Source organism: Salvelinus fontinalis, chromosome 4, assembly GCF_029448725.1.
Source record: "Salvelinus fontinalis isolate EN_2023a chromosome 4, ASM2944872v1, whole genome shotgun sequence".
NCBI classification, from domain to species: domain Eukaryota; kingdom Metazoa; phylum Chordata; class Actinopteri; order Salmoniformes; family Salmonidae; genus Salvelinus; species Salvelinus fontinalis.
In genome coordinates, this window is record NC_074668.1 from 33,082,326 (window position 1) to 33,107,543 (window position 25,218).

A 25,218-nucleotide genomic window follows, 5' to 3' on the forward strand; every position below is an offset into this window, starting at 1 on the left:
CCAGGCACAGTTCTGATTAACTACTCCATCAAGCTCTGACACTGCTGTTGTAAAACATAACTGGTTGACTTATTTCAATGATGGAAACAAAAGAGCCGAGCTGTGTGATTTAATTGGATTGACCCCATCTCACCATTTGGATGTGTGCCCACCACTGTCTGTCACCATGCTTGACAAGATAGAAATATGTTTGTTTTACACTTATGCTATGATCTTTGAGCAGACACTACGTTGACAGTGCTGCACTAGAACAGCCACATTTTTAGTGATACACTGATATTGTGAAGATCATAATTCTGACTCCACATTCAGCTTTTCACTGACCTCACAGCCTACTCTGTTACTTGATAACAGGACAAACTACAGACCACTTATTATGGTGAGCTGTTGAACAATCAGGTCAGACCTTATTTTATAGTAAAGACGCAATTTAACTGTAAAAATGTAATACCTTTTAATGACAGAGTCATGATGTTTTCACTTGTGTCAAACAAATTACTTCAAACAGTAGGTTATCTTCACACATTCATCCAAAATAATTCCAGCATCCCAAAAGCCACTTCAATTCGCAAGTGGATGAAACCATCTCACCAGAGAAAGCATCCGAGCGAGCGACACAGCAAACCTCTGTCTCACTACATATATGTAGCCAATGTATCGGTTGCTGTCTGGCCAAAAAGAGTATGACATGCCGTACTCTTTTTGGCCAGACAGCATCGGAAACATGGGCTACATATACAGTGGGTATAGAAAGTCACCACCCCCTTTCAAAATGTTCACCTTTTGTTGCCTTACAGCCAGAAATGAAAACACATCAAATCAGACTTTTCTCAGCTTTATTTACACACAGTAACCCACAATATCCAAGTGAATTCTTTGACATTTTTTAAACTTAATATTAAAACAGTAAAATACCCTATTTGGATAAGTGAACATCCCCCTGAGTTAATACTTGTTGGAACCACCTTTTGCTTGAATTACAGACATGCAATATTGCAATTCCTTGCAGAATTGTTCAAGCTCAGTCAAATTGCATGTTGACAGCTCATGGACTGCACTCTTCAAGTCATTCCACAGATTCTCGATGCGATTTAGGTCGGGGCTCGAACTAGGCCACTCAAGGACATTCACCTTCTTGTCCTTCAGCCACTGTACGGTTGCTTTGGCAGTGTGCTTTGGGTCCTTGTCATGTTGAAACGTGAACCATTTTCCCTTTTTCAAATTCCTTGTAGAGGGCAGGTTCTCCTTAAGAATCTGTCAGTATTTTGCACTGTCCATTTTCCCTTCTATCCTGACAAGTGCTCCAGTCCCTGCTGAAGAGAAACACCTCCACAACAGGATGCTGCCACCGCCGTGCTTTACTGTAGGAATGGTGTTCTTTGGCTGGAAAGATGTATTGGGTTTTCGCCAGACATATCAATTTGCGTTCACGCCAAAAATTTAGATTTTGTTCTCATCTGACCACAGCACCTTTTTGCCACTTAGCCTCGGAATTTACAATGTGCTTTTTGGCAAAGCTCAAATAAGACTTGAAGTGGCTTTTTTTGAGGAGTGTTTTTTTTCTTACCACCCTCACATAGAGGCCATATTTGTGGAGAGTTTGTGATATTGTTGTCACATGAACACATTGACCAGTCTTTGCCATAAAGGTCTGAAGCTCCTTCATTTCAGTCATCAAAAGGTGAACATTTTGAAAGGGGGTGGGGACTTTCTATACCCACTGTACATGTCCTCTGCCCCGATGACGATGGCAGTATTATCAGCAGCACCTTTCTTTTTACTAAATGCATTAGGTCATTTTTCTGTTAAAATAAATATACATTTTTTTATTACTTGTTTCTACTGTTATGAGAAAAACTTGGGATTGTATTAATATGAAATAAATAATTGATCTATTATTAATTATTATTCGGCTCTATGGATTCATTTACTTTTTGGGGGGCCTTTTGTGTCAACAATGTGGCCTCATTAACCTGGGTACAGCGGCCAGGCAAAACCCCCCTCCCTCCCCATTTCCTTTGCAACTTTGAAGCTTCTTGCAGATTTAGCTGCTGCTGAGATATTAGAAAAAAATTACTAGTATATTTTTATTCTGCCCAGTTCCCATGATGATGCCAGGTCTGAGACAATTGCCTCTTCTGCCTAATGATATGCCCGCCACTGTCCTTACCATGTAATTTGCTTCCAAGAGGGGTTGCATTATTTTGGTCTTAAACTAGCCTCGGTCTGAATCTGCATAGAAAGAGTAAAGATAGTTCATAGTAAAGCACAGAAAGGGGGCAGAGGCCCAGGACCCTTAATAGGGCTTGCCGCGAGTTGCTAAACCATGGAATGGTTTACACAACCAACCTTTGAGGTTTGCACACTGCTTCCAATTGCTCCTCTGCATATTGTGTGCTTTGTCCAGCCGTGTCAATAAATCCATTTGAAGCCTGGCAGAGCATTATGTTGCCCTGTCCATCAGCAGTGTAAACAAAGCCACCTAAAAGGGAAATTCCCCCTGAAAGGCTACTGAGGTAGTTCCTCACTGTTGAGATGCAGGCTGGGTACTCAGTAAAATCACTGGCAATACTTTACCCTGGCAGAAAGGAGTCCTGGCTGGACAACACGTCCCTGAGTGCATGGTCAGATATTGGATTGATATAGAATATATCACCCTCAAAAGGAAGGTTTTCAATCCTCACAATTTACATTGCACTAGTGGCCCACAGCCCACTGCATTATAAATGAATTAACAGTAGGTAGGCACTCTGCCCGCAGTGGACAACTGGGCACAGAATATTATTCAGTAAGCCAAAGGTTAGCACAACCCTATCAACCATTCAGATTCCCACAAAAAAAGTATTTATTCAACCCAATCAACCATTATTAAAGCAGCACAGCCTCGGCCAGCAGGCCCAATGCTGGCAAACTTTCATAATGGAATGCCAACTTCATGGTTTGAATCCTGATGGAATGCTGATTCTTAAGGGTTCCAGATGTCACAAAGGCCACTCTTTTCAACATGCCTATCCAAGTGTTTTCATGTAACACATGATTGGCAAACTGGACTGCATAATCTCCTTCCTGCTTAGAAAGGAAGACACAGATCATAGATGAAGACCACACACAAAAGGGGACTTGGCTCCCTGAGTTTTAGACATGTTCTGGAAAGGGTCTCGTTGAACATACTGTATGAAGGAACACCAAATATCCCATCAATAACACACCAAGCAAAAGTGGTCAGGTAGCCAACAAAATATTGAAAGGAACCTGGTACAGGATAAAAGGTACGGTCAACTAAGCAACAACTGGCAACCTTCCTTACCTGAATGCAAGCTTCATGCTTTGAATGCTGATGGAATCCTTCTTCTTATGGGTTCCAGAGGTCACTAAGGCCACTCTTTTCAACAAGCCAAGTGTGTTTTCTTGTATACTAATGAGGAGTACTGAAAAGAATGGCTTGCATTGACAGAGCTCTTTGCATCTCATTTTACATCAATGAAACTTGCACAACTTTGATATCCTCATCCTTGGGTTTTTATTGGTCAACATTGGACAGATTTTGATCTAAACGTCTATACCCTTGGTACAGCAATGTATAAAGGGATGAGAGGACCAAACAGGAGTTTGAGGAAGGCGATGGCCAGGGATTTCCACTAGGCTTGCACTGCAGCCGCGCAGGGAATCAGTCTAACTCTGCAGCTGTACTTTCATTTTCTCCTTCAGGCCCCCTCACTTTCTGGAGTGCATTTGGCATGAGAATTCCCACAGTAGATGATGAGAAGCCTTCATGGAAGTATTAATAGAGCAGCTAGGGAACAAGGCATATTTTTCACATCCATGGCCCGGTATGATATCACATTTTAACCATGTTATAACAAATAATTAGTAAGTAAACAAATTAAAAGCACACAATGCTGCTTAAACCACAGCTATCGTGAGGTGTCGATGGCAGAGGCCTCAGTCTTTACACAGCTCAGAAAGTAGGTTCACGGTAGATAAGGGTGGGAGGCAGAAGTAAGTGTTAATTGAGATAAGGTAGGCTAGTTTAGATGTGACGAAAGTTGAGTATCTACTACATTTTAACAACCCCCACCAGTCACTGAGAATGTATATTCTTCACAAAAAAAAAAAAAAAAAAGCTCCACTTTAACATAACTCCTATATTTTACACATTAATACAATGCTTAAAGGCCCAGTGCAGTCAAATGTGATTTTCCTGTGTTCTATATATATTTCCACATTATGAGGTGGGAATAATACTGTGAAATTGTGACAATGATAATAATGCCCTTTTAGTATAAGAGCTGTTTGAAAAGACCGCCTGAAGTTTTGGTAGGATGGAGTCTTGGCCTGCCTGGTGACATCACTAGGAGGTAAATTAGTTAATAGACCAATAAATAAGAGTTCTAACCCTCTCTGCCAATAACAGGCAGTTTTCTGTTTTCCACTCACCACTCCCAGACAGTCCGAGCAAAATTCTTTCTTGAGAAATTGCTCTTTGCTAAGAAGCTTTCCTGGTTTCTTTTTGACCATTTTAATTGAAAACAATCACATTAAGGTACTTCATTGTTACCCAGAAATTACTTGATATTGAGATTAAAACAGCTGCATTGGACCTTTAAAACAAAAGGCTTTTTTCATCTAAAAAAACAAACAATAAAAAAGTATTAGAAACATATTTACGTGGCACCTCACCATCTTGGTCGTGTTGGGAACAAGCCATTCATGCATTTCCCAACATGGTCACAGTTTTCCCCTTCAGTACAAACTTTACAGTGCTTCTCTATGTTGCATTGCTACAGTACATCCCCACACATATCTCTTGTAACATAAAGAACAATTATGATAATAACTGTCATTATTACTATTAACAATAATAAAACAAAAAAAGAGAAACAATAAGAACAAGACATATACATTAACTCAATGAAGGACATACATACATTAGTCACTCAAAAGACAGTTTTGTCACCATCAGGGAAGACAACAAACCATCTTAGTGAGCAGCTTCATGACACACTGGTACAGTAGAGGCCAGTTCATTAGAAACAGAGGACAGAGACAAGGCCCAGAATTGGCTGTAACAGCAATGAGAACTTGAAATGCCAAGCTGAGGCAGTGACTGAGAAAGCCAAGTGAAATATTCCTGACATGAGGGTGGGAGTATTCCAAGTAAAAAACTCCATTAGACTGTCCATTCTGTGGTCCCCAAGTGGGTCTCTGATCATCTTAAACTCCTTGCATTTGTCTTCAAGAACGACTGCGGTCCTCTTGGGTTCCCACTAGCATTTTGCTGTATAACTTTTGTTGCTCCTCTTTGAAGGTGTCTTTTACCTTCCCTCGCTTTAAACCTCCATCCCTACAAAGAAACAACAACATAATTCACAAATCCAATACACAAGGGATCATCCACTAGATTTAGCCAAGGGCCGATTGTTTCTTGATTAAGGGGTAAAGGGATCCGGAACATAATTACAAATAATTTGTACACTGCAAATTGACCACAAGAAGCCCAAACAGATATAATATTTGACAAAAACATAATCATTTCATTTAAAATCTCTCCATTATATGTAGGAATAATTTGGAAAAGAATTCCAAAAATCTAATCACTGAGGTGATTTGCTGGTGTTTTTACAGTCTTATTTTGGGGAACCCTGCATTACACTGTATTCTGTGATGCCCACAAGGCGATACATTAGAGCAAAACTGAGCTGGGTTTAACAATGATACAGACAATGTACAGTGCCCTGCAAAAGTATTCACCGCCCTTGGCGTTTTTCCTATTTTGTTGCATTACAACCTGTAATTTAAATGGAATTTTATTTTTATTTCATGTAATGGACATACAAAAAAATAGTCCAAATTGGTGAAGTGAAATGAAAAAATGAACTTGTTTAAAAATATTTTTTTTAATGGAAAAGTGGTGCGTGCATATGTATTCACCCCCTTTGCTATGAAGCCACTAAATAACATCTGGTGCAACCAATTACCTTCAGAAGTCACATAATTAATTAAATAAAGTCCACCTGTGTGCAATCTAAGTGTCACATGATCTGTCACATGATCTCAGTATATATACACCTGTTCTGAAAGGCCCCAGAGTCTGCAACACCACTAAGCAAGGGGCACCACCAAGCAAGCTGCACCATGAAGATCAAGGAGCTCTCCAAACAGGGCAGGGACAAAGTTGTGGAGAAGTACAGATCAGGGGTGGGTTATAAAAAAATTACTGAAACTTTGAACATCCCACGGATCACCATTAAATCCATTATAAAAAAATGGAAAGAATATGACACCACAACAAACCTGCCAAGACAGGGTTGCCCACCAAAACTCACGGACCAGGCAAGGAGGGCATTAATCAGCGAGGCAACAAAGACCAAAGATAACCTTGAAGGAGCTACAAAGCTCCACAGCGGAGATTGGAGTATCTGTCCATAGGACCAATTTAAGCCGTACACTCCACAGAGCTGGGCTTTACAGAAGAGTGACCAGAAAAATGCCATTGCTTAAAGAAAAAAATAAGCAAACACGTTTGGTGTTCGTCAAAATGCATATGGGAGACTCCCCAAACATATGGAAGAAGGTACTCTGGTCAGATGAGACTAAAATTAAGCTTTTTGACCATCAAGGAAAACGCTATGTCTGGCCCACCCCAACAACTCTCATCACTCCGAGAACACCATCCCCACAGTGAAGCATGGTGGTGGCAGCATCATGCTGTGGGGATGTTATTCATCGGCAGGGACTGGAAAATTGGTTAGAATTGAAGGAATGATGGATGGTGCTAAATACAGGAAAATTCTTGAGGGAAACCTGTTTCAGTCTTCCAGAGATTTGAGCCTGGGATGGAGGTTCACCTTCCAGCAGGACAATGACCCTAAGCATACTGCTAAAGATACACTTGAGTGGTTTAAGCATTTAAATGTCTTCGAATGGTCTAGTCAAAGCCCAGACCTCAATCTAATTGAGAATCTGTTGTATGACTTAAAGATTGCTGTACACCAGCAGGAACCCATCCAACTTGAAGGAGCTGGAGCAGTTTTGCCTTGAAGAATGGGCAAAAATCCCAGTGGCTAGATGTGCCAAGCTTATAGAGACATATCCCAAGAGACTTGCAGCTGTAATTGCTGCAAAAGGTGGCTCTACAAAGTATTGACTTTGGGGGGGTGAATAGTTATGCACGCTCAAGTTTTCAGTTTTTTTGTTTCACAAGAAAACATATTTTGCATTTTCAAAGTGGTAGGCAAGTTGTGTAAATCAAATGATACAAACCCCCCAAAAATCTATTTTAATTCCAGGTTGTAAGGCAACAAAATAGGAAAAATGCCAAGGGGTTGAATACTTTCGCAAAGGCACTGTGTAACCCATGTGAACATAAGTTCTCAGATGTTTGCTATGGGTTACTCACCATAGCAAGTCCACCAGCCCTCCTTGCCTGGCGATAGCTGCTTTAACCCGATTGGCAAACTGGACTGCATCCTCTCCTTCCTGTTCAGAAAGGAAGACAAAGATCATAGATGAATACCAGATCGACACACAAAGGGGACTTGCCCATCTGAGCATCAGACATGTCCTGGAAAAGGTCTTATTGCACATATTGTATAAATGACCAACAGTTATTCTTCCTATTGGCTACAGCCACTAATGGAAAAAATTGGCATGTAGTGCAGTATCAAGTCAAGTTTGATAAACTGGGATATTGAATAAAGCATGGGCCATGCATCAGAGGAAAGAGAATAATCTCTAAATGTGGATTGATCTGATTCTGTGTGATGCTGTGCAACTAAGATCCCCTGGTGACAGAGAGACTGGAGGCTGCTCCAAAAGCCTGCTAAGTACTAGTTTCCATTCAAACAGCAGGTGGAAAATTTGATCAAAGGGCAGGACACCTCTGAGGACCAGTTGGATCCTAGCCCACTGAGTTCCTTCCACTCTGACATTTAGAGAAAGGAAAACTTCCCAAACTTCCCTCCTGCTTTCTACATCAAGATGGGATGGTCGGTCAGTCAATGGCCAGAGCCCCAAAGCTGGCCAACCCCTGCCTCTGAACACCATGTTTTAGAAGTGGATGGTTGTACACGACCCTTTCCTGTTTTTCATGAGCGAGGCCCGACCAAGTTCACATCCACACCCGGCTCAAAAGACTCTAAAATCATTATCTAAATTCCTTACACCAAGTCACATACATTAAGTGCACATCCACAATCCTGGCACAAATGGCTTTGTCAAGCTCTAGTTGTGCAATCAGCCTTAATGTACAACCTTTCCCTCAAAGTGAGCAAGACAAAGGAGCTGATCGTGGACTACAGGAAAAGGAGGACCGAACACACACCATTCACATTGACAGGGCTGTAGTGGAGCAGGTCGAGAGTTTCAAGTTCCTTGGTGTCCACATCACCAACAAACTATCATGGTCCAAACACACCAAGACAGTCCTGAAGAAGGCACAACAACACTTTTTCCCCCTCAGGAGACTGAAAAGATTTGTCATGGGTCCCCAGATCCTCAAAATGTTCTACAGCTGCACCATCAAGAGCATCCTGACTGTTTGCATCACTGCCTGGTATGGCAACTGCTCGGCATCTGACCGTAAGGCACTACAGAGGGTAGTGCGTACGGCCCAGTACATCACGGGGCCAAGCTTTCTGCCACCCAGGACCTATATACTAGGCGGTGTCAGAGGAAGGCCCAAAAAAGACAGTCACCTAAGTCAGAGTGCTCTCTCTGCTACCGCATGGCAAGTGGTACCGGAGCGCCAAGTCTAGGTCCAAAAGGCTCCTTAAAAGCTTCTACCCCCAAACCATAAGACTGCTGAACAATTAATCAAATGGCCACCTGTAATATTTACATTATTTTCTTAACTCTATTTCTTGAACTCCATTATTGGTTAAGGGCTTGTAAATTAGCATTTCAAGGTAAGGTCTATCTATACCTGTTGTATTAGGCGCATGTGACAAATAACATTTTATTTGAAAGACAACCCAACATGAGACAAACCAGCAAGTGTATAAGCCTGCATGTCTAAAGGAGGCAGCCATACTAACTAGCCTCTCAAAATACCGCTTTGAATCACAATTCCTTAAATCAGGAGTGGGAGCTGGGAGAGGCCATCTCAACCTTAAATATTAAAGGAGGTGAATGCTGATTTGAAAACCGACTCAAACCAGGATTTATTTGCATCAGTAATGCAAACTCTGGGTGACTTGAGCATGTCCTAGGTAAATCATGCCAAGATGAGGTCAAAGAAAGGAGTGCATCATATGCATCCATTCAATATTAGTAACACTGGTGGATTGAAATGAGAGGCTGTGCAATGGTACTAATATTAACCACACGAAAAAGCAAACTTCAGGGAGGTTAGCTTGACTACACCTTCTAAAATATTGACAGTATTAACTTCACTGGGGCTAGAGCGTGCTCATAAAATGTAATTTAACTGCCATCAAACAATGCACAATGGCCAGGAAAAAACATAAGCTCTTACACGGAACCCAAACCGGCTGCGCGTGTGGGCCATCGTGCAAACATTTATTTTGTCCCCCTACACCAAACGCGATCACGACACTCAGGTTAAAATATCAAAACAAACTCTGAACCAATTACATTAATTTGGGGACAGGTCGAAAGGCATTAAACATTTATGGCAAATTAGCTAGTTAGCTTGCACTTGCTAGCTAATTTGTCCTATTTAGCTAGCTTGCTGTTGCTAGCTAATTTGTCCTGGGATATAAACATTGAGTTGTTATTTTACCTGAAATGCACAAGGTCCTCTACTCCGACAATTAATCCACACATAAAACGGTCAACCGAATCGTTTCTAGTCATCTCTCCTCCTTCCAGGCTTTTTCATCTTTGAACTTATATGGTGATTGGCATCTAAACTTTCATAGTATTACTACACCGACCGGCAACACAGTTTGTCTTTCAATCACCCACGTGAGTATAACCAATGAGGCGATGGCACATGGGTACCAACTTCTATACACCAATGAGGAGAGGGGAGAGGCAGGACTTGCAGCGCGATCTGCGTCAGAAATAGGATTGACTTCTATTTTAGCCCTTGGCAACGCAGACGCTTGTTGACGCGCGCGAGCAGTGTGGGTGCAATAATTGAATAACAGATTCGTACATTTATTTTGCAACGCTCGCGCACACGACGCGAGCGGTGTGGTGAGCCTGTTGGGGTGTTGAATCAATGTCACAGCTATCCTCCAACCTGTCAGTGATATTTCTGAGAAAAATAGAATTTAAAATAAAAAAGGTGAGTTTTTTCCCAAACTAACCTCTCTGGTCATGGGTGGCAGGTACCACACACTGCACACAATGGCCCAGCTGCTCATCATCCTCAGCAGGTAGTTGACCATCCCAAACTGGCTGCTGTTCCAGAAGGCATCTCCAAAGCGGGGGTCGTACTGTTGGGGCCGGAGGGACAGGAACTTAATACTGATTAATACTGGAAGACAGAGGGGAAAACACACCGCACACGTACACGCACACACGCACACATGCGCACGGACACACATACATAGGGCTGTTGCGGTGACCGTATTACCGCCACACCGGCGGTCACGACTCATGAAGGCAGTCAAATTCCATGTGACCGTTTAGCCAAGGTAATTTGGCTTCTCCAAGCTCTGATGCTGCTGCTGGTCATTAGTAGCCTACCAAACTTGCTAACTGCCTGGTACTCAGCACTCATTAACTTTGTATAGGCTAGGCCTACTATATCTATTTCTCAACTTTCCTAATATTAAGCACATTGCTTATATTTACAACAGGAGTATAGCCTACCTGGCTGGCATGAAAATGAACCATGCGAAAAGCGTCCTCCATTCGCTATTTGAGTGCATAGATGATATGTATTTTTTCCCGCCGCCCCTGTTTTGATATATGATAATGGTCCATTCTAAATCACAACAAATTTCACACATATATTATTAGTATATGTAAAGACAAGACTAAATCAAGAATAGTCTGATGAGTGACAATATTAGCCTATCACTTGTGAATTAGTATATTCTCACTTGTGAATGATTCCCACCCAGCATAAGCAACTATGCCTTTTTTGTGTGACTTTTTCGAATCATAGTCGCACACCTCATGTAGCCTTGCCTATATGTTTTGATACGGTTTGTATCACAACTAAAGTGGCCAAATAACTTCTTAAAATTAAGCACATTAATCTGCTTTACAACGGGCATAGTGTCTAACTGGCAGCACGTGAGTTTCAAGTTTGGGAAAGATAATTTTCACCAAAAAAATTCCCCTTTATAATAAAAGCTTTACATGAATAATCGCATTTGCGGTCACTTTTGATAATGGTGTTTTCCGCTAATGGGACATTTGCGCTTATAGCCTACTACCATGTGCGTATTGCTGTGCTTATAATGTGAAGAAATAGCGTAATAGTTTATCAACATTTTAAGCTAAATATTCTGATCTGTTGCATAGATTTTTGTACTATGGGGGATAGTAGACTGACATAGGCTAGTGCTTTTGTTTGTTAGGCCTACTTGTTAGGCCTACTCATCTTGTTGGCTGACAAAGTAAATGTGGACAGTTCTTCCAATATCTTCAACATGCACCTTGGAATTGGATAAGGACGTGCGCAGTTGCATCCCCGATGTGTCTGTCTTCACTTGTAGCCTGTGAGAAAGACCCGATCATGTGATGGAGAGCCATGTGAGTTAGAGGTGATTCAGAGAGCTCAGCAGTCAGGGAGAAGCGCACAGCGGCCACTGGCTGCAAAAAGGCATGGATGCTTTTAGGATGCATTACGGCCACACAAAGGGGATGCCACCCTGAAATTCTGGGCATTATCAAGTGCTTGTCGAATTGGGAATGAGTGACTGATGTAGTGTGTACAGCCGGTGCAAAAAACAAAGCAGAGCTCAATTTTTTTCAAATCATCATTAGAGTCATGCATCATGCAGCCTTAAAATGTATTAAAAATCTAAACATATAGGCCAACGTTTGTAGAACAACTAAAGTTACATTAATAACTCTAAATTAAGCAGATAGGAGTACTTATTTCTTTGTTAACCGCTTAACGCAGAATAGCTGCATGTGCACACTCCCTCAAATGTTTTGGAGAAAATATCCTTTCTATTTTATTCAGCTTTGTTCAATTGTATTCTTCATACTATAAAATAATGCCAAGGAATTCTAAGCAAATCTTGTCTGCTAAATTAACTAGTGTAGGCCACATCCATTTGGCATAGCCAGATCAGGACCTAACATAAGGACAACTCAGAGTATGCTATTCTGTTCTTCTGAAATAGACTACATTTTCTTCATATCATGCTTCTTTAGACTTGTCTACAATAAATAATGGATTTATTGTGAAGGTGAAGGCTATATTAAATGGATTTATTAGACTTTTTAAAACGTAGATGTTCCAAAGGTCTGCATCAGTGGCTTGTGTGGAAGCCAGGAGATACTAAATGTGTTTATGTTAATTAATGATCAATTACAGTGAGACCGACAGTTATTTGCTTGACAATAACCGTCTGACAAAATGTTGTGACCGCCACAGCCCTACTGACACGCACACGCACACACACACACACACACGCACACACACGCACACGCACACACACACACACACGAGAGAGAGAGGTCTAATCTCACCTTGATGGCCACAGGGTAGACTGTGGAGCCAATCTCAAAGCTGCCCTTTTTGAACATCATTACTGAAGTGTTGTTGATGCAGGTGCCTATGGGGAAAAGGTTAGTGTTTACAAATGGGGATAGGAAATGGTATTAAGGTAAGAGTAACAGTAAAAACCCAGTAATAGAAACTACTGTAGTAATATTCAAAGCAGTAACTAAGGAAAAAAACTAAAACTACTCACCTTCAGGGAAAATGAGAATAGGCAGTTTAGTTTTGTCTTCTACATGATCACTCAATCTGCAACAATATATTTTTGTACGTTTACAGTACATTGATTTCAATCCAGTTTGACTAGCTTTATCAATACACAAACACTAATCCCAATATAAAGTCTAATCAAAACATTTTGGTCACAGTAACCTTTAATTGAAAGTTGTCAATTATCCATTTAAGTTCTTTAAATGTCTCTGCTAAGGTACAGCTGAGTTAGTCTGGTACATGTGTGTGTTTAAGTGAGAAAGACACAAAGGAGAAGCAGTAAAAGCACAGCTTCATTATCAACGCATCGTGCCGTCAACTTTAAACAGCCTCCCCACACTCTGAAGTCAAAAGGACTTTGAGTTTAGTATCAGCCAGACTACAGCTGAGAGACTTCCAGCTAAAAAGCATTAAACAAAGTGCACATATGCATTACTACCTTTTGGCCACTAGATGTCGGTCTTTGACTTCAGAGCGTTCAAACCAAATATGTGGGCAGGCTTTCACCATAGACTTCTGGATCACGCCCATCAAACCACCATGGATTTGCCCAACCTGGAACACAAACAGACACACATACAGGTGTGGTTAAACAAACATCTGACGATACAGGTCTCAGATCTTACAAAATTGGAGTGCTGGCTTCAGCTGTCTATAAGTTTGTTTTGTGTTAGTAGCACACCAATAACTTTCTAAATATGACACATATCATTCAGTAATTCAGTGCTGTAGTAGGTAGCCTTGTGTTTGACTGCTGTGCCATTTATCATGGGTGTTGGGCCATACCATTGCATAGCAGCCATCGCTTGCCAGGATGATGACATCAATGGGTGAGGTGTGGTTGGCCACACAGATCCCTCCATTCTTGGGCTTGTTTTCACTGGGAGGATCGAGAGAGAGACAGAGGGGGACAGGATGAGTGTCAGGGGATAAGTGAGTATCAGGTATTTACTATTCCAGTGTAAGCTAGAGCCTAACAACTCAGTAGATGATGGAACATGTAGTCCTAATGGGTTTGAGGGAGAAACTCAGTGCCCTCTCCTTCACCTCTCCCTAATTAACATGAGAGTGGGAGGAGGCTAATGATGTTGGAGTCCAAAGCCAGACCCCCTGAGCATGCTGGACTCTGGTAGGGGCCCAAATTCCGAGGAAATAATGTTGCTGATCGTGTTACCAAAAGAGAGAGCCCATCTTACACCACTTCTGTATTTTTAGCCCCACCCAGACTAGAGAGACACATGGTGTAACAGGCCCAGCACTATATGTAGATTCCTTCAGGGCTAACAGGCAGAGCAAGACGGGACATAATTCATACTGAATACACCACATTCCTATAAAGAAACGTCTATTATTATTATTAGTAAACGTCTATCACCTATTAGAAACGTCTTTAGTTTATGATCAGTTATTTTTATCCCAATGGATAGGTCTTTCAAAACATTTGCTCTGAGGGACAATTTCACAGACAGAGATTAGCCTAACCCTTCTGGTCCTGGACTTAACGGTTTATTTGAATGACTAGGCCTATTGTTTAATTACAATCCCTGACTTTGACGACTCATATTATTTTTTCTTTTTTTTAACTGCAAAACAAAGGGTATCTTGACAAGTTCATATGACAAGTTCCCTCTCTGACCTAGAGTTGGGGATGAGAAGGACTGTATTTTTTCAATATGATAGAGACGTTTCCCTTTTGCAACATTTCCTCCAATGTTCTTCTTTACCTTATCTCATTTGAACCAGCATTGGCTTGTAAGGGCTTTGTCAAACAAACATGTGACTAGTGGTTTTGTAAAGGCGGTGCTCTGCAGCAGTTATCCAAATCAACACATTAAGACAGGTCTGGGGGCAGTGTCTGTCATTGTCTCGCACCACAACAACTGAGGATCAATACAAATTCATCATCAGATGACATTTGAACCTGACAGAAAACTGCCTGCATCATGTCAAAGGGAATGTCCACTGTAGCATAAACTGTCTAGGGTAGAGTGGTGTAGTGTAGAGTCTGGGTAAATATAATTAGTCCGATTAACTGTTCTCCCACAGCACAGACTATCACACTGTGGCTGTTAATGCCTGAACAATGATGGATTTGCATGTTTCTCTGCCCCTGCTCCCTTTGGTGACACCTAGCCTGGTAAAGTCCAGGGCAACAGTTTGTGCTGGATGCCTCTAAGGGTACTCTAACCCAGACCTAAATGGAATTTGATGGCCTTGTTGGAGCAGCCCTTGCTTTGTGTGTGTGGGCGCCGGGCGGTCGTGGCTATAGGCTTTTGAACTCCACCTAAGCGGCCTCTGCTCAGCACAGTGGACATGAATGTAGACTGCTAATGGCTCTCAGCGACTACTCCACTCATTGCTCAAGAATTCAAACTGATTTATTGATGTGGGCTCTAATACACAGACCAGTAGTGTTCCTCTTTCAACAAAGGTATATAGTGCATGTCGTTCCTAATAATGCTTTCTACGTGTTTTGCATTAATATTCTGTGTGTTGAGTGCCGTTTCTGCTGCTTACCTGTCGTGGTAGGTGATGATGGCAGTGAGAGCTCTTACACAGATCCGGTAACACATCAGATGCACCTGCTCACTGAGGAAGTTCTTCATCCTTCAGGAAAAACACAGAAAACAGGGCCTGAGTCTCAACACTTACTATGTTCTTCCTACCCTAATTACAATGTTACTACTCAGGTAATAAGGAATGTGTTACAATTATGAAAAATCTTACCTCCCATTTGGAAGAAACCCGATGATGGAGGTGAGTACGACCAGAAGACCCACCCCGGTGAAGGCAAGAGTTACCCTGTCAGAGAACACACACAGAGCTCCAGTCAAACACAGCCCATACAACCCAGTCTATTCATAGACGTCTGTGCATATCAGAGAACATATAGAGTATAGGCCTATTCAAGGTTTCTAAACCGACAGCTGGCAGTGCTTTCACTCTTGAATGCAATCACTTTTTGACTGCATCCCTTTTGATTTAAACAAAACTTTCCATACAAGTTTGCCCATGGAAGAAGTTTTCAGAAAGTGACTTTTTGGACCACAATGCCAAAACAATCAGGAGATAAAGATGCTCAAAGTTGGTCCATTTTGAATACCTCACCATACCATGAGATATCCATGTCTTCATCACTGGAAAATATAAACTGGTGAGTTTTTATATAATTTAAAAGCTTACAAACAGGGTTGTCAAACTATTTTATAATTTAATACCGTTAATTATACAAACTATGAAACGTTTTAACCATCAACGTCAGTTAACTAAAACGCGGAAATTACGGCATGTGTTGTAGCTTAGACCCTACTTTACATCATCTTTGGTTTTTGTGTTGTGCCTGCCATTTCTTGAGACACAACATGCTCTTGAATTCAGTGGATGTCATTTCAATCATAGAAATATAATTCAGAGAATGGACCTATCCCTTCAGACCACTGCAATTTGGCTGGTATACCATTGAAATGTACATTTTATTCCCATTTTAGTACATTTATCAGCCAAAACATGACACCCGATCTGTATTCAAGAGCATGTTGTGTCTCAACCGATTGTGGGCACAACAGAAAAACCTCAGATAATGTCTAAGGCACTGCATCTCAATGCAAGAGGCGTAACAACAGTCCCTGGTTCGAAAACAGGCTGTATCACATCCGGCCATGATTGGGAGTCCCATAGGGCAGCACACAATTGGCCCAGCGTCATCCGGGCCGTCATTGTAAATAAGAATTTGTTAACTGACTTGCCTAGTTAAATAAAGGTTACACAGACACACACACCACACTAACCGAAAAGTTATTTTGTTGGCATTTACATATGTCCCCATTACCAGTAAAGCATAATCAAAACCTATTTCTTTCATTTACTTGCTGTGCTGTGCATTGTTCATTTGTTCAGTTGTTTCATTCTCAACCAGGATTTCTATGGAACGCCGTTTGGGTCTTTTCATGTCAAAAAAGATACACGTCAAATAACACTATTTGACGTGTCAAATAAGCTTGTTGACCAATCAGGACCTGAATATAACTGCACGTAACATAATAATTTAACACGTTTATACATTTTTTACGTAGTTATTACACATTGATTACACTATCACTCGTATTTCATATGTCACAACGATTCATCGATACGTATGCTATGATGCTGGTAAAGTTGTCTCGCGCACCTACAGTGCTGGTCATAAAAAAAGCTAGCTAGCTCATGGATGCAAACAATGTTCTTCAGCAAAAACATAGCAAAACGACAATCTGTTTCTGTAGCTATAGTTAGCTAGCTAGCTATATAGCTAGGTGTCATCTAAAATAACCCTAATTTATAAGACAGGTCTTATTTGATTAATGGTGGCCGGACCCATCTATGTGAAGCTAGCCACAAAAATTAATAACATTTTTAAGGCTAACCGCAAAGTCAACTATTTTGAAGGCTAATCGCAAAGTCAACTATTGTGCCTAATCGTTATTGTGGCTAGCTTCACAACACATAACCCAGTCCGGTTGAGACTCACTAGCCAGATGAAGCTAGCTGGCTGCTTATAATGTTAGCTCTGGGCAACAGGGTAGCTGGCTAGCTATTTATTTTCAGGAACTGAAGTTCAATTTCAATAGTTGAACAACAAGTGGCAACCTAGCTAATACTTACAAGGATTCCTAAATCATTGCTAAGAATAATGAAAATGACTGCCGTTTCTACTGGTCATTGCTTTCCGGCGGTTGTATTGGTGCTAGCTAGGTACCGAGCTAAAGCTAGCTACCCCAGAAGTTGCAGTCAAACAAATGATGCTTTATTACCAACGCCGTGTTGTAAACACATCGTTCGTGGCCAGTGTTTGCTTGTTTGCAGACTTTTTTTGTACAGCTTTGACAGTGCTACTGTATCTTTTTTGACATACAAAGACCCAAACAGCGTTCCATAGTATGTATGTCGTGAAGCTAATAGCAGTGACGCTATTACTGTGCAACTCCGATAGGGCAACATCTGAAAAACAGCGCACTTGGTAGTGTGTACCGGTGTTCAACCAGTCGGCGAAAGCCAACATCACCCACGACAGAGAACGGTTGATTGTCAAGGGCAATGAATTCCATTATCTTGGCTTTAATGGATTTCTCCTTTGGGTTGTCTCGCTGAGATGACTGTTCGACTTGTTGACTGCTCGATCCACATAGCAGACATTGTGTGGGCTAGGTTAGGAATGCTGTGTTGTACGTGTAGCGCAAAATTTTACATGGCGTCATTACGTCACATACCTACGTTATATAGGTATGCACAGTAGCTTTGACATCGGTTTTTAACATCGGCGTTAAACCAGATATCGGGCCGATACCGATGTTGGCATTTTTAGCTAATATCGTCTGATTACGATTTGTTCACCGATATATCGTGCATCCCTAGTAATGACCATGCTGTTTAATCAGCTTCTTGATATGCCACACCTCAGGTGGATGGATTATCTTGGCAAAGGAGAAATGCTCACTAACAGGGATATAAACCAATTTTTGCACATGAAACATGGGACCAACACTTTACATGTTGCATTTATATTTTTGATCAGTATAAAATATATATAAATCAAAAGTTTGGACACGCCTACTCTTTCAAGGGTTTTTATTTATTTCTACATTGTAGAATAATAGTGAAGAAATCTAAACTATGAAATAACACATATGGAATCATGTAGTAACTAAAAAAGTGGTAAACAAATAAAAATATATTTTAGATTCTTCCTTGATGAAAGCTTTGCACACTCTTGGCATTCTCTCAACCGGCCCCATGAGGTAGTAATCTGGAATGCATTTCAATTAACAGGTGTGCCTTGTTAAAAGTTAATTTGTGGAATTTCTTTCCTTCTTAATGCGTTTGAGCCATTCAGTTGTGTGGTGACAAAGAAGTGGTGGTATACAGAAGATAGCCTTATTTGGTAAAAGACCAAGTATGGCAAGAACAGCTCATATAAACAAAGAGAAACCACAATCCATCATTACTTTAAGACATGAAGGTCAGTCAATCCGGAAAATGTCAAGTGCAGTCGCAAAAACCATCAAGTGCTATGATGAAACTGGCTCTCATGAGGACCGCCACAGGAAAGGAAGACCCAGTGTTACCTCTGTTGCAGAGGATAAGTTCATTAGAGTTACCAGCCTCAGAAAATGCAGCCCAAATAAATGCTTCAAAGAGTTCAAGTGACAGACACATCTCTACATTGACTGTTCAAAGGAGACAGCGTGAATCAGACCTTCATGGTCGAATCGCTGCAATGAAACCACTACTAAAGGACACCAATAAGAAGAAAATACTTCCTTGGTCTAAGAAACACGAGCAATGGACATTAGACCGGTGGAAATCTGTTGTCATAACTCTCCCGTGACGATCTGAAGGATCAGGTTACAGTGGGTCCGTTCTATAGTGTGCTCTCTCTCGTAGAGGGGGAGAGCGGGAAGTCGGCTGTTTTATGGTCGGTCATAAAATATGCTGCCCCTATGCTCTGTAGTGTTCGATGGAATGTAAACTGTGGAACACAGAGAGACCCTTGGACATTAAAACTTTGAATAATTAAACAATATTTGTATTTTTGAGAATGTGGGAGTGGTCCGGGAACACTTAAGGGACAGTCATGACGAGTGTGTTTTATTTGGTGATCTCATGAAGGACAGGAAACACTCATTACTGTGTCTTTGGTTGTGTACACTTCTTAATTATGGGGTTTACATCTAAATATTGTGAAACGTATGTGATTAAACATGAAACTATTTATGAAAAGATGTAATGTGATGTTACCCTTCTAAATGAGAAAATATGGGTTTTCATATAAAGTTAACCAAATCAGGGGCCACGCCCACGTGAGCATAGACATTACGTCGGCGTCATGGACCGTATATATATATATATATATATATATATATATATATATATATATATATATATATATACATCATTTAAAATAGTTAGACAACACTGTATGCTTTTAAATGTTATCAATCTCAACCGTTTATCTTTTCCAGTGATGAAAACATGGATCTCTCATGGTATGGTGGGGAATGCAAAATAGGTCAACTTTGAGCACCTTTATTTCTTGAATAGTCTGACATTCAGGTCTAAAAGGTCACATTCTGAGCACTTATACAATGTAAAAATATGTATTGAAGGGTTCATTCATATCAAAAAGGATGCTGTCAAAAAGTGATTGAATTCAAATGGATTTACCCTCTTACTAACAGCAGCTGTCAAGTGGACACAGATTACTCTCTGGATTACAGGTCGACCGATGAATCAGAATGGCCGATTTTTTAAACACCTTTATTTAACTAGGCAAGTCAGTTATGAACACATTCTTATTTTCAAATGACGGCCTAGGAACGGTGGGTTAACTGCCTTGTTAAGGGGCAGAACAACAGATTTTTACCTTGTCAGCTCTGGGATTCGTTTTTGCAACCTTACGGTTACTAGTCCAACGCTCTAACCACCAGCATTAACATTGCACTCCACGAGGAGCCTGCGTGGCTGGCTGGCTGACTACCTGTTACGCGAGGGCAGCAAGAAGCCAAGGTAAGTTGCTAGCTAGCATTAAACTTATCTTATAAAAAACAATCAATCTTAACATAATCACTAGTTAACTACACATGGTTTATGATATTACTAATTTATCTAGCGTGTCCTGCGTTGCATATAATTGATGCGGTGCCTGTTAATTTCTAATTGAATCACAGCCTACTTCGACAAACGGGTGATGATTTAACAAGCGCATTTGCGAAAAAAAGCACTGTCGTTGCACCAATGTGTACCTAACCATAAACATCAATGCCTTTCTTTAAAATCAATACACAAGTATATATTTTTAAACCTGCATATTTAGTTAATATTGCCTGCTAACATGAATTTCTTATAACTAGGGAAATTGTCACTTCTCTTGCGTTCCGTGCAAGCAGTCAGGGTATATGCAGCAGTTTGGGCCGCCTGGCTCATTGTGAACTGTGTGAAGTCCATTTATTCGTAACAAAGGCCGGAGTTAATTTTCCAGAATTGTACATAATTATGAAATAACATTGAAGGTTGTACAATGTTGTAACGTCCTGACCAGAGTTCTTATGTGTTTTGCTTGTTTAGTGTTGGTCAGGACGTGAGCTGGGTGGGAATTCTATGTTGTGTGTCTAGTTCGTCTGTTTCTGTGTTCAGCCTAATATGGTTCTCAATCAGAGACAGCTGTCAATCGTTGTCCCTGATTGAGAATCATATATAGGTGGCTTGTTTTGTGTTGGGGATTGTGGGTGGTTGTTTCCTGTCTTTGTGTTTTGTCTGCACCAGCTAGGACTTTGACGGTTAGTTTGTTTTGTCATTTTGTATAGTGTCTTGTTTTGTGTTAATTAAATCATGGAAAATTACCACGCTGCACATTGGTCCTCAGATCCTTCTCGCCTCTCCTCGTCTGAGGAGGAGGACGACTTAGACTGCAGTTACAAATGTAACAGCAATATTTAGACTTAGGGATGCCATCCATTAGATAAAATACGGAACGGTTCCGTATTTCACTGAAAGAATAAACGTTTTATTTTCTAAATTAAAGTTTCCGGATTTGACCATATTAATGACCTAAGGCTCGTATTTCTGTGTGTTATTATGTTATAATTATATTTGATAGAGCAGTCTGACTGAGCAGCAGCAGGCTCGTAAGTATTCATTCAAACAGCACCTTCGTGCGTTTGCCAGCAGCTCTTCGCAACGCTTCAAGCATGTTTATGTTGTTTATGACTGTTTATGACTTGTGTAACCGATGTGAAATGGCTAGCTAGTTAGCGGGGTGCGCGCTAATAGCATTTCAAACGTCACTCGCTCTGAGACTTGGAGTAGTTGTTCCCCTTGCTCTGCAAGGGCCACGGCTTTTGTGGAGCGATGGGTAACGATGCTTCGAGGGTGGCTGTGTAACGGATCTCCTCTTCGTCTGAGGAGGAGTAGGAAGGATCGGACCAATGTGCAGCGTGGTAAGTGTTCGTCATTTAATTAAAATGCACTGAACGCTAAAATACAAAATAAACAAACAAAGACCAACCGAAACAGTTCCGTCTGGTAACTAATACAAAGACAGAAAACAACTACCCACAAATCATAGTAGGAAAACAGGCTACGTAAGTATGGCTCCCAATCAGAGACAACGATAGACAGCTGCCTCTGATTGGGAACCACACCAGGCCAAACACATAGAAACACAACAACATAGAAAAAGAACATAGACTGCCCACCCCAACTCACGCCCTGACCAAACTAAAATAGAGACATAAAAAAGGAACTAAGGTCAGGACGTGACAGGCTGTTGTCGATGTGTTCCTGGTTCGAGCCCAGGTAGCGGCGAGGAGAGGGACGGAAGCTATACTGTTACACTGGCAATACTAAAGTGCCTATAAGAACATTCAATAGTCAAAGGTATATGAAATACAAATGGTATAGAGAGAAATAGTCCTATAATAACCTCAACCTAAAACTTCTTACCTGGGAATATTGAAGACTCATGTTAAAAGGAACCACCAGCTTTCATATGTTCTCATGTTAGAACACTGACCTAAAGTGGTTGTAGGGGCTCACTGCCTGGTGTTTATTTACTTTCTTTACCCCTTTTTCTCCCCAATTGGTAGCTACAGTCTTGTCCCATCGCTGCAACTCCCGTATGGACTCGGGAGAGGAGATGGTCGAGCGTCCTCTGAAACACGACCCTGCCAAGCTGCACTGCTTCTTAACACACTGCTCACGCCATGCGTCCTCTGAAACACGACCCTGCCAAGCTGCACTGCTTCTTAACACACTGCTCACTTAACCCGGAAGCCAGCCGCACCAATGTGTCGGAGGAAACACCGTACAAACTGGCCATTGTGTCAGCATGCATGCGCCCAGCCCGCCACAGGAGTCGCTAGAGCGTGATGGAACAAGGACATCCCGGCCGACCAAACCCTCCCCTAACCCGGATAACACTGGGACAATTGTACACCGCCTCATGGGTCTCCCGGGATCGAACCCGGGTCTGTATTGGCGCCTCAAGTACTGCGATGCAGTGCCATAGACCGCTGCGCCACTCGGGAGGCTTGCCTGGTGGTTTTAATTAAAGTCACTGTTTGGGGAGAGCCCTACCTGCCCCCCCAGGCATAAACCAGATTACAATCTGAACTCACCCCTGATGTCCTAAAGAAGTAAAAGGACACCTCTACCTCTTCCCGCTCCACAGCCAGATGACAGCTGTTGGGCATGCTTTGAGGAGGCTTAAATGAAAAGCTATTGCCATGTAATTAGTCATTAGACAAAGCTACTTAGCCTAAAGCTACATTTCTCTAGAGATTCACCACAAAATGACCACAGTGAGATGAAAGAAAGAGGCCATCAGTAGTCCGCACCGTGACTAAACTTACAAACTAACGTAGGAACAAGAGGCACCTATGAGATATCACCAGGAATTCCATGGCAATGGTCAAGCCATAAAATACTCGATACTATGATCAGATACTTTGCAATGCAATCTGAACACTTTTCATATGGGACAAACTGTAGCCTACTAGGCTATAGAGTTAGAGGCTATTCTCATTGACGTACATTTAAGGAGAGGCAGTGCAACGAGATTTCAATTTACATAATATGTACAGAAACTTTTCAATTTACATTACATCTTTGCCTTACCTTTCATTGACTGGCAATGTGACATTCTTGCTCTGCAGCTTCAAATGTACCGTAATTATCAGCATCATAGTTGCCACTAAGCTTGCAAATTATTAAACTACGTGAGCAACTGCTCTAAAACATATTAGCTACACTCTTGAATAATGCAACCAAACCACATTACGCTCTTGAATAATGCAACAATTCACAAGCATATGCAGACAATTAAAGGGTTTATTTTCTTGTTTGTACACGCATTAGCTAAATGTTATTGTCTTGCGAGCTACACTACTAGCTAACTATGCTAGCAAGTAACGTTAGCATATTGAACGTTTACCCCTCTCATACGAATATAAAAGTACAGTTTCAGTGTATTAAAGTTACATTCGAACAAACAAGGCTTAATGCTATCAATATGGAAGTAATTCCATAAGGTAAATGCAAAATTGCCCGATCCCACCTTGACAAGAGGAATACCAACACGGGTGCCCCCCAGGAGTGTGCGTTCAGCTCCCTCCTGTACTCCCTGTTCACTGATGACTGGGTGACAACGCACGACTCCAACTCCATCATCAAGGTTGCTGACGACACAACAGTGGTAGGCCTAATAGCCAACAATGACGAGACAGCCTCCAGGGAGGAGGTTAGTGCCTTGGCAGAGTGGTGCCAGAGGTTACATCACTGCCTTGCAGGGCAACTCCACCACCCGCAACCGCATGGCTCTCCCAACACATCATCGGGGGCACGCTGCCTCCAGGACATCTACAGCACCCAGTGTCATAGGACGTCCAAGAAGATCATCAAGGACCTCAGCCACCCGAGCAATGGCCTGTTTACCATGCTACTGTCTAGCAGATGGAGACTGGGCAGGTACATCAAAGAAGGGCCAGAGACACTGAAAAACAGCTTCTATATTCAGGCAATCAGACTGTTGAAAAGCCATCACTAGCCGGATACCACCCGGTACTCTGCCCTGCACCTTAAGAGACTGCTGCCCCATGTACGTATATAGACATTGAACACTGTTTACCTACTGTTTTACCCACTTTATATGTATATTCTGTATTCTAGTCTCATGACTCATCTTATATAACTATTGCTGTACACACCTTTTCTATTCATATACTGTCTATACACACCATTTATATATACATTTATATTCTGGACTCTGACATTGCTCGTTCTGATATTTCAAAATCCTTATTATTATTTTTTTTTTTTACTTTTTGGAGAATATGTGTATTGTTATTGTATTGCTAGATATTACTGCACTGTTGGAGCTAGAAACATAAGCATTTCGCTGCACCTGTGATAAAAATCCGCAAATCTGTGTACTGTAACGATTGTCGTCGAGAGAAGGAGAGGCGGACCAAAGTGCAGCGTGGTACGTATCCATAATACTTTTAATAAAGATGAACACGCAAACAAAAACAACAAAACGACCAGCGAACAGTTCTGAAAGGTGCAACAAACACTAAACAGAAAATAACCACCCACAACTAACAGTGGGAAAACAGGCTACCTAAGTATGGTTCTCAATCAGAGACAACGATAGACAGCTGCCTCTGATTGGGAACCATACCAGGCCAAACACAGAAATACAAAACATAGAACAAAACATAGAATTCCCACCCACATCACACCCTGACCAAATAAAAATAGAAACATACAAAGCAATCTATGGTCAGGGCGTGACATGTACGCGACAAATAAACGTTGATTTTGAT

General features: G+C 41.4%; 1 protein-coding gene across 2 annotated transcripts in view; it reads right to left on the minus strand.

Moving 5' to 3' along the window:
• Positions 1-3,496: 3,496 nt before the first annotated feature.
• LOC129853575 (glycerol-3-phosphate acyltransferase 4) overlaps positions 3,497-25,218 on the minus strand; it is a 39,095-nt gene continuing 17,373 nt past the window's right edge. The window contains exons 1-10 of one of the 2 annotated variants that reach the window (XM_055919752.1): positions 23,952-24,171; positions 15,590-15,664; positions 15,380-15,469; positions 13,649-13,742; positions 13,302-13,417; positions 12,846-12,901; positions 12,622-12,707; positions 10,275-10,403; positions 7,400-7,479; positions 3,497-5,344 (exon numbers count right to left, since the gene is read on the minus strand). In XM_055919752.1, coding sequence (XP_055775727.1) covers positions 5,236-5,344; positions 7,400-7,479; positions 10,275-10,403; positions 12,622-12,707; positions 12,846-12,901; positions 13,302-13,417; positions 13,649-13,742; positions 15,380-15,469; positions 15,590-15,664; positions 23,952-24,064 — 948 coding nt within the window. In that variant the 5' untranslated portion in view covers positions 24,065-24,171 and the 3' untranslated portion in view covers positions 3,497-5,235. Of the gene's footprint in view, positions 5,345-7,399; positions 7,480-10,274; positions 10,404-12,621; positions 12,708-12,845; positions 12,902-13,301; positions 13,418-13,648; positions 13,743-15,379; positions 15,470-15,589; positions 15,665-23,951; positions 24,172-25,218 lie in introns of those variants that run through there. The other variant, XM_055919751.1, reaches the window with a different exon arrangement.